This window comes from Chiloscyllium punctatum, chromosome 42 (assembly GCF_047496795.1).
Source record: "Chiloscyllium punctatum isolate Juve2018m chromosome 42, sChiPun1.3, whole genome shotgun sequence".
Taxonomy (NCBI): Eukaryota; Metazoa; Chordata; class Chondrichthyes; order Orectolobiformes; family Hemiscylliidae; genus Chiloscyllium; species Chiloscyllium punctatum.
This window is the reverse complement of record NC_092780.1, coordinates 5,588,913-5,604,926: the sequence shown is the minus strand read 5'-3', so window position 1 is coordinate 5,604,926 and position 16,014 is coordinate 5,588,913. Positions and strand designations below refer to the sequence as shown.

Genomic DNA, 16,014 nt, shown 5'->3' with positions numbered 1-16,014 from the left:
TTTTAAAAAAACCAAGCTGGCAATTCTTGGTTGATATGTCATATATTCATGTTTTAAATTGGCCCAATTCTATGGACAATTACAAATCTTTACAATTATGAGTTAAACTCTGGTGCCACTCAAAGGCCAGGCCACAAGTTGGATAATCAACTTCTAATTGCCCTCCAAACAGCCCAACAAGAGATATTAGTTTTAAACAAATGCTCCGTGTAAACTCATTCTTTTCTTTAAATTCAAATTGAAGTATTAAGAATCTTAAACACTGTCCTGCCATAGGAAATGTCTCCTGCCAATTGTGATCTGGTTGTCTTTCTGGTTAAAATAATATGTGCCAGAGTGAACACTTTATTTAATAACCCTAATTTAATTTCTCACTCTCTGCGCTACTCACCGTCACCATTAACGAAACCATAAACTCACCACTGGTTGTTTTGGGTCTAAATGGAAGTGAGCAAACTTGGCCTTCATGAGGCTGTCCATTTAGTGGTTTTAAAGATTTTGAAAGAGGTGGTTGTGCTATAAAAATATTCATGAATGGAGCAGTTCATTGAACACAAGCCATTCATTGCCTACATAGACAAAATCAGAGCCTCATAGCCAACAAAGTTATGGCCTTCAGACTGGACAACATGCAATCTTAGGCTGAGGGCAATGGGCAGGATTTAAGCTAAGCATGTCAGAGCTAGTTTAGGTATCTGAATGGTTCCATTTCACACTGTAGAGTTCTACAGCAGGTTTCGCCTGCTTTGCAGACTCAATCATTCCAGCTTAGACCTGTAATTGTTCACATGAAATCTGTAATGGAAAATCAAAGCACTGTTTGGAATCTAAGGCTCTCCAGTGGGAATTGACATGCACTTTGATGTGTACAAACACCAATTCATTAGCCAATCTCATATAAACTCTAAACTCTAATCAACATGTGGAGCTAAACTTTTGGCATTAAATTTTACCACAGACCACTAATTTCAACGCAATTCCACTCTACGACATAATGGTTAATCTAGTTCCCTCTTCCTTTCCTAGTGTTTGTTACAGACGATCAAAGCACAATGGGAAAGATTACAAAGGCTACAAATTGGAAATTCAAAGTGGAAACCCAGGGCAAATTCTCCATGTTTCTGGAAGCCAATAACTGAATAAAAATCCTTCATCAAAATTGGGAATGAAAAATGGACACGGTCCCCAAGACACAAACCCTTGTCATTATAGAAATCTACTCTACTTCCCTGGTGTACTTCAATATGCACAACATTCAACTGCACAGTTTTCTAGTTGGCTGCTGACATTCTGCCTTGTATATCTTGAATTTTCTGTCTGTATTTGTGCATTGGAGCTTTGTCATGTGCACTTGCCCCTAAAGTAATGTTTCTAACTGGCACTTTGCTGACCTTTAAATTCATTAATTCCCTAAACTTCATTAAACTCCCTAATATTATGGTTCTTCAAACATGTATATTCCAAAAGAGAAGCTTTCTAACTCATAGTTTCTCCAACAATTTCTGTTCTTGTTTCAGTTAACATGCAGCTCTGCGGGAGGAGACAATCAAACCGCAGTATCCAGGCAGACAGTGTCTATGGCAGGACTGTCAATAGCAATAAGCAATCTACCACTGCAAGTGTCGATTGCCAGCACTGTAGCTTCAAGATATAAAAAGGCTCAAACACGTGTCGGTGAGATGATGCTTGCTGTAGGGTCAAAAAATATATATAGGCCGAAGTCTGAATAGGCTGTTTCACAATTTAAGCAAATAAAAGGAAAAGTTGTATAGAGGACAATGCCTTAACCTGAAAACAAAATACAGCAATGGTTGAATGGGCGTTGCACAAATGTAGCCACTTTCAGAATCTAGTCTTTTGCTCCCACATGAAGTATTTAACAAAAGCAGGTGGCATGTGCAAAAAACTTGGATTTTTCCCAGATTGTTATACAAAGAAATAAAACTGAAAGCACTTTTGTTTTAAAGAGACTGGATGCATGTACAAGCACAGCTCTGTGTGTCTATGTAGAGGTCATTTTGTGTAGGGACCTGGGTTGTGGACATCAGGGGAGACTTAAGGATTTGCAACCAGGATGGGGTAGGGGAGACAGTCCATGCTTATAAAGAAGGCATAAGAATTAGACTTATTTTCTGCGTGTGGCCCAGCTGCTTATTTTTGTTTATGAGATGGAGATATTACTGCCAAGGCCAGAATTTATTGTCCATTCCCACTTACCCTGAAGTGAAGCTTATCTCACTGTTTCAACACTTCACCCTCACCAGAAGCTGCAACCGAGATTTTATAGTCATGCAAACTGTTCTTCTTGACGTGATATTCCTGTGAACATGAAAATGGCAATATTGAGGCAGAAGATCGAGTGCTCCAAACTGTTACTCTTTCCTGTAATAAGGCCATGAACACCTACTAGCCTACATTGCCCTTTTCCCAGTTGTTTTGGAATCATCCATCTCAGTTATTGGGAGGTGTTTAGAGGAAAGTTTCACCGCTTGGCAGCTTTCAGACAAATTATTTCTTTTGCATTTTCACAGTTGTGGAAAACCGACTGTCGGAAGATTAGAAAGTAAGAGTTAATTTTCAGGAAGTACTAAGTATTTTTGTTTTTAAGATTAACCTCTTAACCAGAAGCTCAAAGTATAGACCTTCAAATAGTGAAGCTCTGAAAGTTTCCAGCTTTGAAGCCTTGTTTTAGAATAAATACATCGAGAAGAATAATGGCAGGTGGAGTGAGGAGCAGGAAGTAGAAGTAGAAGATAGACATAAAGTGACAAAAGACTGCATGAATTCCACTCAAATATTCTGTCATGTTGAGATGCTAATTGTGTGCATAGCAAGTCACAACAGGAGCAATAATGGAACAGGGATGAAGAGAGAATTAGGGAGATTGAAGTTAAACCCTGAATTACTAATCCAGGGCTCACAGAGGTCAATCAGTCCTATTTTAAATGTGTGCATGTTTCCCAGATATAGAAAGGTATACTTTCAGAGTGACATAATTTTCAAGGCTTGCTCTCATTATAAACATGGACAGAGAAAGCATTGTGTGCAGAGATAAAATCTTTCACACGTTACAGGGTTATTAATTATGTATACTGAAAGTAGCTAACACAACAATTGTGACAAAACTAAAGAATTTGAGTAAGTGTAGGAAATCCAAGCTTTTTACACATCACTAACTGAAAATCACATCTAATGACTTTTTCAATGTCTAAAAATAGAAAAATGTGGCATTTAGCTGCATCATCACAACTGCCTTTAAGTACGTAAAAATGCAAATTGTTCCCAATGTGGCACCTCTGTACCTCAGATCTGAGGCAATTGCTGCAATTTTCAATTTTTTTTAAAAATTATTTAAACACTTCCAACGACTAGAAGCAGGGGCAAAACTAACAGCCCACTCCACACATTTCCCGGCTGTTGTACGTAACTCAGCAAATTTTACTTTCTTTTATTAAAAAAATAAAATATTCAAGACTATCAGCTTTATAAGTATATAAAATACCAGCAAGCAAAACAGGAACAAATGTTGAGGTACTAAACGCCTGAGGTAGTCTAGTAAAAGCACACAGCGATGCCCTGGGCCATCACCGGTGAATATACTTCCTTCGGTGTTCCTTAGCAGTGTCATGTTTTCTCTTTCTCTTTCAATTTTATTTTTCACAACTCAATTAATTTAAAAAAAAAACACATCTTTCCTAGAAAAGGGACTGGACCAGATGTCAAAGTTGTTATCACTCTTTCTTCCAATGATTCACTTATTTTTAATCTCTTTCAGTTAATACCATACTCTTCACATGTGGGACTCTTAGTTTCATTCCACTTTCTTTCCTTACTACAAATATCAAGGGTTGGAGAAAAAAAATGAGAAGATAAAACAGATTTTGTGTCCACCATGCAAAGTTCCAATTGTAACTCTGTTTGGCCCAGGAAGGTGACATGATCGTTGTGGGGAAAACACCACACTAAAATCTTGGCCACTTGGAAGGAATTATTTCCTAAGTTTAGTTCAAGAAAGCGGAATAAATTTTAAGTTAATACCACACATGGTTGGCATTACCTTATCAATCATCACAGTTCATTTAAGATTTGGCAAGAATACACAATTTTCTAGCATTTTAACACTGTGGAAGGCTTAGTATGAAAGAATAAACTTAGACAAATCAAGAATCATTTTAACTCAAATGAAGGTTGTTTTTTTTCTCCGTGACCCAATTTTATTCCATCACAAAGATATACTCAGCCAATGATCAAAGCTCAGCTGGCTCATGGTATCCTATCAATAGATTGATGGAAGTGGTAGAGGAAAAAGAGTGCAATGTCCTTTTGTGTGCATTGTCACCTAATCCCAAAACCCCTTTTAGAGACTGTCGAATAATAATTATCTGTAGGAAGCATTTGTAAAGATTGTGTCTTAAATAATTTTCCAACATCTTTTAGAAGATTCCATTAATGCCAAACATTTACAATGGACAGTAAAGCAAGGGTAAGACTCCCAAGACTTTATTGTGTTTTCTTTTAAAACACGATTCCAGAGTTAGACTCAATGAAAGATTACCTCTACTCCAACTGAAATACAACAGGGCCTTAATTTTCTATTCATGGGATGTTGCTAGCAGTTTATACCAGCTGACACACTGCACTCAAACTATCCATCTACCTCCTAACTCAGCTAGCAGGCCTGAAACTAGCATAGGTAACAAGCTTTCAGACTCTTCCATAGATCTAGTGGTCTACTGTTTGGCATTTTGACTTTAATTTTGATTCAAAGTTCAATTCTTGGAATCTTTTTGATGTGGACAACAAGGTGTTAGGAACCCACATAAAGTTCAGCAGTGTACAACACCTTCACTTTGCAAAGCCATTCCAGCTTTGTTTTTTTTTCTGCTGCTCCTTATCTCACGCATTATGTGTCTCGCTATTACAATTTGACCTAAATGGAAACTTTCCATCTATTGTGAGAATATTTCTAATCTACTTCAAAGATCCATAAACAAGCTTTTACTTGTGCATCTCTTATGTTGTGTCGACTGACCACAACCTAATGGTACCTGACACAGACAAGTTTATATTATCCCTACACTGAATGATGTGGCTTTTTAAAAGAAATGAATGCTATATTAACAAGCACTGTGTTTCAGACCTTTCAGATTAGCGAAAGTTAATCAAATGCTTTGGGGCCATGACTTAAAGGTTTGGAATGTCCTTCAATTTGCTTCAATTATCAATTACCTAAGAAAAAAAATATACTGACCTGCATTCAGTGATAAAGCTGGAAGTCTACAACAATATCCAATTGGATAGATCTGATGGCCATTACATGTCCTTTTATGGCTATGAGGTAGATTGCCTTCTTAACTGAATTTTCACTTGATATATTTTTCTCTCTTGACTTCCCACATCCCATATTCAGTCTTGCCTTTTGTTTGTCATTGACAAGTAATAGAATATTTTTATGTTGGAATCCAATTTTGCTATTGTCCATCGTCTACAAACCCAACCATATTCACCACATCACCTTGTCAATAATCTGGCCAGCATGACATGGTCTCCCTGTAACTAACTGTCAGAAATAAGAGTGAGAGTACAATGGTGGGTTTTAGGTAGGGCAGAAGAGAAGAATCCACTCATTGTAGAGGAATCAAATTGGGAGGATCCTTCTCAAAAAAAATTTTAATAGCAGAAGTTGCTAGTGTAGTCATTCTCCTATTAAATAACAAGCAATTTATCATCAGAAATAAGTCACAAACCCAAAATTGGTAAGAATCAACCTGTAACAGGATGACCAGTATAGCTCTAAGTGGAAATGGGTTCCAGGCCTATATAAGTAACAGCTTCTCCAGTCTCCCAGATGACATATTGTCTGTATCCAGAGAGAACGTTTGGCCTGTCCCCCACATGGAATTGAGACTCTGCTAGTCTAAATTTTCTTTTACATAGTTCAAGTAGAGAAAAAGAAGTCTTAAATTACATCAAATTATTATAATTTCTTTCCACAATGTTTACTTAGCCTTCCACAGTTTAAAAAGTGAACAAAACGTTGATCTAAATACAGCCACTCTTTGGCCTGGCATCTGTCTTCATTGTTGGGACGTGTCTGGAGTATTTTGGTGTTTTCACTTCCTCCGAGGCTGGGACTGGTTGCTTTGTACCTTCTGCTGTTGCTGATGTTTGACTTGAGCTAATATTTCCCTGATCTTTCTTTGTGCTAGCTGTGGGACAAATAGACAGATCAGTTTTGTATTTCAGATAAAAGTTGTGGGAATTAACAAACACAAATCTTTGTCAGGAGTTCAATACTGGGGAGAGTGTTAAAGAAAAGCGCAAACCTGTTAACTGTCAATTATTATAACTAATATCTAGTTAATATATTAATCAACTCATGTCATAATAAGGGCTGAAATCTGGATACAAATACAGTCTTGGCCATTTAAATCAGAGACATTTAACACAAACTGGTCACTATATCAACCAGGGAAAATAGTCCTATTACTTGTTTGCATTAATGACAATTTCAAAAGTTACTAGTTTTAAATTTAGAACTTATTTCAAGCAAAAACTAGTGTTTGCTCACTACATAAATGCAGGGATATCTACTTCTTTAGATATTTTGAAGCCAAACTAAAACTAAACTTGACTGAGTGAAGGTATTGCAGAAATATCAACGCTGCAATTGTGCAAAACACCAATTTTGTTATCGTCATTAGTACATTCAAGGACAGCGAAGAACTGACAAATAAATTACATCTTGCAAAACACTACTAGACTCATGAAAAGTCTTAATTCAATTGTATGCCAAATTATTTTAAAAGTGTTTGCAATAAGAGTTTTAATTTTATGAACATAGCCATTGCTTAGAGCGAGTAAATCAAGTTTGGACACTTGCCTGTTACAGACAGTGTTTTTTCTTTAACACTCTGTCAGTGAAGTAATAATATAGATTCTGCAAGTTCTAGGGCCACGTAACTTGGAAAGTCTTTCAGGGTGTTTCAGAGCAAGAAAACAATGCTTACTTACCCCCATGCTCACGTTTCCAGTCAATACAAAACTTCTCAACACATCAGGGATAGAGGGGTTATTTCTATTTCCCATTATAAAAGTTAAAGAAATTTGGATTTGAACCTGTGGTTATGTTCCTGAGCATTAATCCTGCTACATTCTACACCAACTACAGGGAATAGATAGGAGAGTGGGACTTGGCGAATTGTGTTTCCAGTGACCTGACTCAGATATGATGGGCCAGATGGTGTCCTTCTGCACTGTAACCATTCCATAACTCAAATAGCCCTGGAACTCCCTGGAGGCAGGTGAATGGGTGCCTACCTGACTTGCGTAAAAATGACCAATGATCTTGACGACGACTTGGTCATTCTCATCTGGGACCTGATCTCGAGGCACTACAACCTCAGCACTGGACAGATTCTGCAGCTCATTCACCTACAGCAAAGGAACCAGAGAATGAATGTGAGGATGAATGAGTTCTTAACAATCACAGTCAGTACAACTTGCTAATTATTAACATGATTTGGAGATGCCACTGTTGGACTGGGATGTACAAAGTTAAAAATCACACTACGCCAGGTTATGGTCCAACAGGTTTAATTGGAAGCACACTAGCTTTCGGAGCAACGCTCCTTCATCAGGTGATTGTGGAGGACACAATTCTAAGGCACAGAATTTATAGCAAAAATTTACAGTGTGATGTCACTGAAATTATACATTGAAAAATACCTTGATTGTCTGTTGAGTATTTCATCTGTTTGAATACCATGATAGTTTCACTTCTTTCATGTGTAAATCACAAAACCTTTTTTTAAAAGTTGCATTCTCAGGTTAGCTGTAACAATGGGTGTTAGCTAGACAATACGTTGAAGATCTTTGTGAGGAGCACCTCGCCAAGACCTTCCCCACACCTCCACTGCTTGCCTTTAAACAACTGCCAAACCTCAAACAAATCATTGTTCATAGTAAGCTGCCCGGCTTTCAGGACAACTCCATACAACCCTGTCACGGTAGGCGCTGCAAGACGTATCAGAGTGTGGACATGGATACCACCATTACACGTGGGGACATCTCCCACCATGTATGTGGCAGGTACTCATGTGACTCAGACCAACGTTGTCTAAATTACATGTTGCAGGCAAGGATGCCCTGAGGCATGGTATTTTGGGGAAACCGAGCAAAGGCTACGACAACGGATGAATGGGCACCGCACAACAATCAACAGACAGGAGGGTTCCCTCCCAGTTGGGGAACACTTCAGGGGTCCAGGACATTCGACCTCGGGCCTTCGGGTGACCATCCTCCAAGGCGGACTTTGGGACAGGCAGCAGTGAAAAGTGGCCGAGCAGAGGCTGATAGCTAAGTTCAGTACCCATAGAGAGGGTCTCAGCCGGGACCTTGGATTCATGTCACATTACAGGTGACCACTATTGCACTATACACACACATAACACGGACACACATATACACAGACACTCATACACACCCTTACAAACACACACACTCCCACACTCACACAGGCATCCTTTCAGAGACTTAGACCACTCTACAATCATGCACACACTTATACACACTCTCTCAGACACTCACAACCCCCCCACCCCAGACATGCACACACACTCCCACATGCACCCCCTCACAGACTTAAGGCACTCTACACTCACTACACACACATATACACTCTCTCTCACACTCACAACCCCCAACCCAGACAGACAGACACACAGACAGACAAAGACCCACATGCACACATATTTTGTGGGGTGAATTTGTACTAGCAGAGTTACATTGTACTTTGTTCAAAAACTGCATGAATTCATGTAAAACTCTGTTATCTCACTTTTTAGATTAGAATCAATCTAAACATCATGGCAAAGACAGAGAACACAGGGGGCCAACACCTTCAACATATTGTCTAGCTATCACCATTGTTAACAGCTAACCCGAGAATGCAACTTTTAAAAAAAGGTTTTGTGATTTACACATGAAAGAAGTGAAACTATCATGGGATTCAAACAGATGAAAGACTCAACAGACAATCAAGATTTTTCAATGTATAATTTCAGTGACATCACACTGTAAATTTTTGCTATAAATTCTGTGACTTAGAATTGTGCCCTCCACAATCACCCGATGAAGGTGCGTCGCTCCAAAAGCTAGTGCTTCCAATTAAACCTGTTGGACTATAACCTGGTGTTGTGTGATTTTTAATTATTAACACACAGACATCAACACACAATAAATGGCAAGGACACCTGGGTCAGGCACAGGATTGGAAAACAGCAGCTTGTACTTATTATGCACCTTTAGATTAGATTAGATTAGATTACTTAGATTAGATTACTTACAGTGTAGAAACAGGCCCTTCGGCCCAACAAGTCCACACCGCACCCGCCGAAGCGCAACCCACCCATACCCCTACATCTACCCCTTACCTAACACTACGGGCAATTTAGCATGGCCAATTCACCTGACCTGCACATCTTTGGAGTGTGGGAGGAAACCGGAGCACCCGGAGGAAACCCACGCAGACACGGGGAGAACGTGCAAACTCCACACAGAGAGTCGCCTGAGGCGGGAATTGAACCCGGATCTCTGGCGCTGTGAGGCAGCAGTGCTAACCACTGTGCCACCGTGCCGCCCACTGCAATAAAATATCCCAAATATTAGTGCAATAAAATATCCCAAAGCATGTGGCACAGGTGTCTTCAGCAAAGTTTGACACTGAGCCACGTAAGACGATATTAGAGCAGATAACTACAGGCTTCGTCAAGTATCTCAAAGAAGGAAAGAGGTGGAATGGCAGAGGTTAAGGGAGAGAAATCCAGAGCTCAGACCTGAAGGTCTGAACACAGCAAGTGGCCATATATTTTCTTGTTTAGGATTATAAACTAGTCTTCAGATATACAGGGAAATACCAGGAGATTGTGGAAAATTAAACATCAACTGCTGCATATTTTTGAATTGCTTGATATAATGTTGTTTTCTGAAGCAGTGAGGAAGAGACTTCAAGACCCAGGGATACCAAGAGTCTTTTGAGTTCAGGAAATTGTATCTGCCACCAGCCCTCTGATTGGTCAAGCGGCAGAGATTTAAAAGCATTAAAACAAACAACCGAAGCCTCCAAACAGAAAACATCCATCCATCGCTTCCTGTCCTTGTGGGAAAAAGACAGAAAAACCAACAGAGCTTAAAACCAGAGTTCTAAACCAAGAAAAGACCTGATCAACTACTGAATCAAGGAAAAAGTATCACACAACTGAAAATCACATGTATTATTACCAAAATAAAAAGGATGGTGAGAAAATAACTTTCCACCTTTTGGTCTGAACTTTAGATCTTTGGGAGTTAGTTTATATTGTCTATATTCTTTTTCCACCCATAGTACATAATAAACTGTTTGTCTTTTGACTGTCTTAACCATGATTAAGTGGGGGGTCCACTTAGATGTTTTGAAGGGACATAGTTGAGCTATGTAGCAATAGATTAGAAACCCTTTCTTTCCTCTGTCCTTTGCAAAAGTTAAGGGGATTACAATAAATGGAGTTACTTTACAGTTAATGAGGTTCATTTTCAACAGGCTTTATTCCAAGCACAGGTAGCTACTGCTGCTGGAAAAGCTACTTCAAGTTTAATGACCTCTGATCCTGTTTCCTATTTAGGACTCTATTCCCTGGATTCCTGAAGGAACTGAATTCTTCTCACGGAAATTTATTAAATGCTTAAGAAGCCTGACAGGGCTGGAGAATCTAGAACAAGGAGCTGCAGTCTCAGAGTAAGAGGTCAGAACTGAGATGAAGACAAATTTCCTCTCACAGTGGGTTCTGGGTCTTTGTGATTCTCCACCCCAGAGAGTTATTGAGTGTTTAGCAATCAAGTACACTCGGTTGGGGGGGGGGGTGGGGGGGGGGGGAGGTGCAGAGGGCGATAGGTTTCTAGATGCAATGTGAATCAAGGATGAAGGTGATGGTGAAGGAAGCAGATTTTTAAGATCAGCCACAATCTCATTAAATGGCAGAGCAGGTTTGAAATGAAGGCTGAATGCTGTAATTCTGCTCCTTACAGTGAAATAAAGCAAACTACTGCAAATGCTAGAGATCCAAAGCAATAACAAAAAGTGCTGCAGAAACTCAGCAGTTCTGGTAGCACCTGAGGAGAGAGAAACAGAGTCCAATATGACTCGTCCTCAGAACACCAGTCACATTGGACTCAAAACATGCACTCTGTTTGTCTCAGCTGCCAGAGCTGCGGAGTTTCTCCAGCAATTTCCATATGGTCTTACATTCCTCTTCCAACTTGGCGGTGAACTGACCCATTCTAAGGATCGTGTCAGACAGCTTCTGTTCTCCCCCTTTTCAAAACCAAGCTCAAAAAGCAACAAACCATCACTGGCCCTTACAGTTTTTCCTCCCTTTCCTATCACTCTGCCAGCTGCTGAGGCAGCAACTTTAATATGCGTCTCAAGTTTGACTTCTTCCTTGGGTCCAAAGAAATTTTCCTCTTTAAGCTTCCCGTGGATCCTGCCCTGGACCTGGGGGAAGGAGAGAACAAAAATATGTCATTCAAATGATCCTATGTGTCCTTGCCCTACCTCTCCTGTTGCTGCTGACTGACATTGGTAGAATGTGCTGGTAACTCTCAAACGTGACTGTTCTCTGTGTGTAACAACGAGAAACCTAACCATGACTGTACAGGACTTCAATCCTGTCCTCAGCTGTTGTTCACACCAATGGAAGGCAGAGCATAGAATCCCTACAGTGTGCAAGCAGGCGCTTTGAGTCCATTCCCACCCTCTGAAGAGCATCCTACCCAGATCCAACCCCCCTACCCTATCCCTGTAACCTTGCAATTCCCATGGCTTATCCACCTAGCCTGCATATCCCTGGACACTATGGGGCAATTTATTAAGACCAATCCACCCTAAGCTGCACATGTTTGAGCTGTGGGAGGATACCCACACAGACATGGGGAGAACATACAAACTCCACACAGACCATCACCCAAGGGTGGAATTGAACCCAGGTCCCTGCCGCTGTGAGGCAGCAGTGCTAACCACTGAGCCAACGTGCCACTCCTTGGTAATAATCTCATGCCTCATCAACCACTGGTACAAAGACTCTAATCTACAGGACCTTGCCAGTTTTATTGGTTCTTGCCACTTTAAGCAACTGAAGTCCATGTGGAATCCTTACAGCTACAGAGATGGGGAGGAGTGGAGATGAGAGAAGAGAAGAACAGAGAGGAAGCAAGAAAGAGTGAAAGAGAGAGGGAGACAGGGAAGTGAACTAGTACAAATAGTAATCCCATTTAAAAATAAAGGATTTCCATTTAAGGCAGAGATTGGAGGATGTTTGTTTTCCCTTTCAGAGGGTTATTAATCTGTGAATTCTCTTCCCCAGAGCGTGGTGAAGGCTGGGTTATTGAACATATTTATGGTAGGTTGGAAAGGTTCCTGATTGATAAGGGAGTCCGAGGTTAGAGAAGAGTTTAGGCCATAACCTTATCTTATTTTTGAGAATCTTATTAAATAGCAGTCTCAGCTCAAAGGGCTGAATGGCCTCTTCCTGCTCCCAAATCATATGTTAGTAGGTGGGATAGGGAAAAGGTCAGATAGTGAGGAAGATGGGAGAAAGAAAGGAAAGAGAGAAGGAGAGAAATAGAAGAAGAGAAAACAAGTGAAGGAAACATTTCAGACTGGGAACAACAATTGAAGATGGTTTACATTAATCCTACACCCAGGCTCCTTGCTGTAAAATAATTGTATCTTCAAAAGCAGGAGGGGGGGGGGGCATTCAACCCATCAGATATGTACCAGCCCTCCATTTAGTCCCATTCAGCCCATTTAGCCCTCCATTCATCTGTCATTTCTCCACAGCCTGATGTTAAAGATGTTATCTTTGAAATGGTTTTACTTTTAAAAGTGGTTAGAGATTCTGCCTCCACCACTGTTACTGACCCAGCACTCAATACCCTGTCACCCCACTATTCAAAAATATTCAAAAATCTCCAATCCTTTAACTAATTGGTCAGGATAGGATGGGTTTCAAGTAGAAAACCCAATTTCCATTTCAGATGGTGAGATGAATTTTAGCCCGTTTTCAGGTAGCTCGCATTTCTGCAAGAAATATCTTTTCTCTTTCTAATGGAGTTGTCTCTTTTTTTACCTTAAACTGAGCCTCTGGCAGTCCTGTAATGATCACCATGCGCTGTTTGGTGTCTGGACTTTCTGCTGGAGCGATCTGCAATGACAGATATTAAGAAATTACACCAAGCATGAAGTTACAGTGAGGGCACTACCATTCTGTGTCAACGCAGTACCTTGCTTTTACATAGCACCTGCCACATCATAAAGGCAGCACTTGGTGTTTCATTGGAATGTAACTGCCAATATTTGGCATCAATCGTGTAGTAAATGATTTGGCCAAACAGTGAGCTTTAAAGGAGCATCTTGAAGGAAATGAGACTGACAGCGAGGTCTGCACAGGAAATTCCAGAGATTACGTGGAGGCAGGGAGGTTCCCTTACAGCGTTAGGGAGCGGCAAGGCCGTGGATGGGTTTGAAAACAGGGGTGCGAATCTTAAAAACTAGTTGCAGGATGTGGGAGCCCCAGGATACCAGTGTCATTGAGAACGTCCACGTACTTGTCATTTCAGGCAGTGCATTCCAGACCATTAAAACCGGCTCTGCAAAAATTAAATTCTCATCACACTGTAGTTCTTTCGCCAATGATATCATCCGGTTACCGACACTTCTGCCAATGGAATATTTCTCCATATTTCCTCAACAAAATCTCCTTGTAACTCTGAACATCTCTATAATGCTCTTCACAATCTGAGGCTGTGTGCAAAGCTACTTAACTCTAACAAGGTTCCTTTTATTTACCAATAAAGCATATAAAGGAAGTGAAGCCAAGACAGATGAAATGGGATTAAGTAGAGTTGTTTTTACTTGTCATTTCTCCCATTTACAACTGATACAGTAAAACGAGACAACGTCCCTCCAGGACAGAGGGTGCTACATGAACAGCACAAACTATACAATCGGACACGCATAAAGTGCATAGGAAGTGCAAAACACGCAAATTACAGTGGAATAGAAGAATTATGAATAACAGAAGCAGCAATACAAAAGAATTTCAGATGGGAAGGAGCCTGTTGGTTTGGGGGAAGAAACTGCTGCATGGTCTGGCCGTGAGAGACCAAATTCTCTGGTATCTTCTGCCAAATGGCAGGGGGAAGAGTTTGAATGAGGGGTGTGTGGGGCCTTCCACAATGCTCTTAGCCTTTCGAATGCAGTGTGTAGTTTAATTGTCTGTAATGGAGATGAAGAGAGACCCCGATGATCTTCTCAGCTATCCTCACTATCCGTTGCAAGGTTTTACAATCCAACACAGTGCAATTCCTGAATCAGGCAGAGATGCAGCAGCTCAGGGGACTCTCAGTGAACCCTCTGTAGAATGTGGTGAGGATGGGGCGGGGGGGGGGGGGGTGGAGTTAGGAAGTGGGCTTTCCTCAGCCTGCTCAGGAAGTAGAGACGCTGCTGGGCTTTCTTGGCTATGGAGCTGGTGTTGAGGGCCCAGGTAAGATTCTCTGCCAGGTGTACGCCAAGAGACTTGGTGCTCTTCACGATCTCCACGAGGGAGCCATCAATGTCCAGCTGGGAGTGGTCACTCTGTACCCTCCTGAAGTCAACGACCATCTCTTTTGTCTTGACCACATTCAGAGACAGGTTGTTGGCTCTGCATCAGTCCGTTAGCCGCTGCACCTCCTCTGGTCGTTCCTGCTGATGAAATCCGCTACAGTCATATCATTAGCGAACGGGATGGTGTGATTCGACCTGTGCATTGCTGATAAGGCAAGGAAACCGTGTCTCATAAACTTGATTTGGGTTTTTTTTTAAGAGGTGACCAAGAAGATAGATGAAGGCAGAGCTGTCAACATTGTCTACATGGACCTCAGCAAGGCCTTTGACAAGGTTTTGCATGGTCGACTGGTTAGTAAGGTTAGATCACATGGAATCCAGGGGGAGCTGCATACAAAATTGGCTTGCTAGTAGGAGACAGAGGTGGTAGAGAGCTGTTGTCCAAATTGGAGGCCTCTGACCAAAAGGATCAGGGCTGGAGCCACTGTTGTTCAAAATTTATATAAACAATTTGTTATAGGAGGCATGGTTTGTAAGTTTGTGGATGACACCAAAATTGGTGATATTGTGGACAGTGAAGAAGGTTATCAAAAGGTACAATGGGATCTTGATCAATTGGGCCAGTGGGCAGAGGACTGGCAGATAGAGGTTAATTCAGATGAATGTGAGGTGTTACATTTTGTTAACACAAACCAGAGCAGGACTTATGCAGTTAATGTTAGGGCCCTGGAGAGTGTTGTCGAACAGAGAGACCTTGTTCATGAACAGAGTTCCTTGAAAGTGGTGTCACAGGTAGAAGAAAGTGTTTGGCAAGCTCATCTCCATCGGTCAGACCATTGAGTACAGGAGTTGGGACGTCATGGTATAAGTGCACAGGACATTGGTAAGAGCACATTTCGAGTTCTGTATATAATTCTGTTCACCCAGCTTTAGGAAGGATGTTCTTAAACTGGAAAGTATACAAAAAAGATTTACAAGGACTTTATCAAGACTGGAAGGTTTGTGTTATAAGAAGAGGTTGGATAGGCTGGGACGTTTTGTCTGTGGAGTGTAAGAGTACTGAGGGGTGACCTTATAGAGTTTTGTAAAATCATGAGGGGCATTAAATAACTCCACGGAGGCCAGTATCCTATCACCAGGTTACCCTTTATTTACACGGGGAGAGTCCTTGACACTGATCCAGCTCTCAAGAGTGAACAGAGTGCCTGACACTTCTGTTAATATCTGTCATCCATGACTCCCTGATTGAGGCTGGTAATCTTGTCTAATCAGGAAACTCATATTTTATGACGTCCACCTGGCTGACCTTGTTACAATCACCACATTCCTCCCCGTCTGAGTCTGGGGACATAGGCTGGATCTTTTTTTTTTGT

The 16,014-nt window shown here is 41.0% G+C and overlaps 1 protein-coding gene across 2 annotated transcripts in view; it reads right to left on the bottom strand.

The window, feature by feature from the left end:
* Nucleotides 1–342: 342 nt before the first annotated feature.
* Nucleotides 343–16,014, bottom strand: part of igf2bp1 (insulin-like growth factor 2 mRNA binding protein 1) — a 172,776-nt gene continuing 157,104 nt past the window's right edge. For both annotated transcript variants that reach the window (XM_072561291.1, XM_072561292.1), the window contains 4 exons: nt 13,164–13,238; nt 11,399–11,530; nt 7,321–7,434; nt 343–6,209 (listed from right to left, as the gene is read on the bottom strand). In XM_072561291.1, the coding sequence (XP_072417392.1) occupies nt 6,114–6,209; nt 7,321–7,434; nt 11,399–11,530; nt 13,164–13,238 (417 nt within the window). In that variant the 3' untranslated portion in view covers nt 343–6,113. The remainder of the gene's footprint in view (nt 6,210–7,320; nt 7,435–11,398; nt 11,531–13,163; nt 13,239–16,014) is intronic.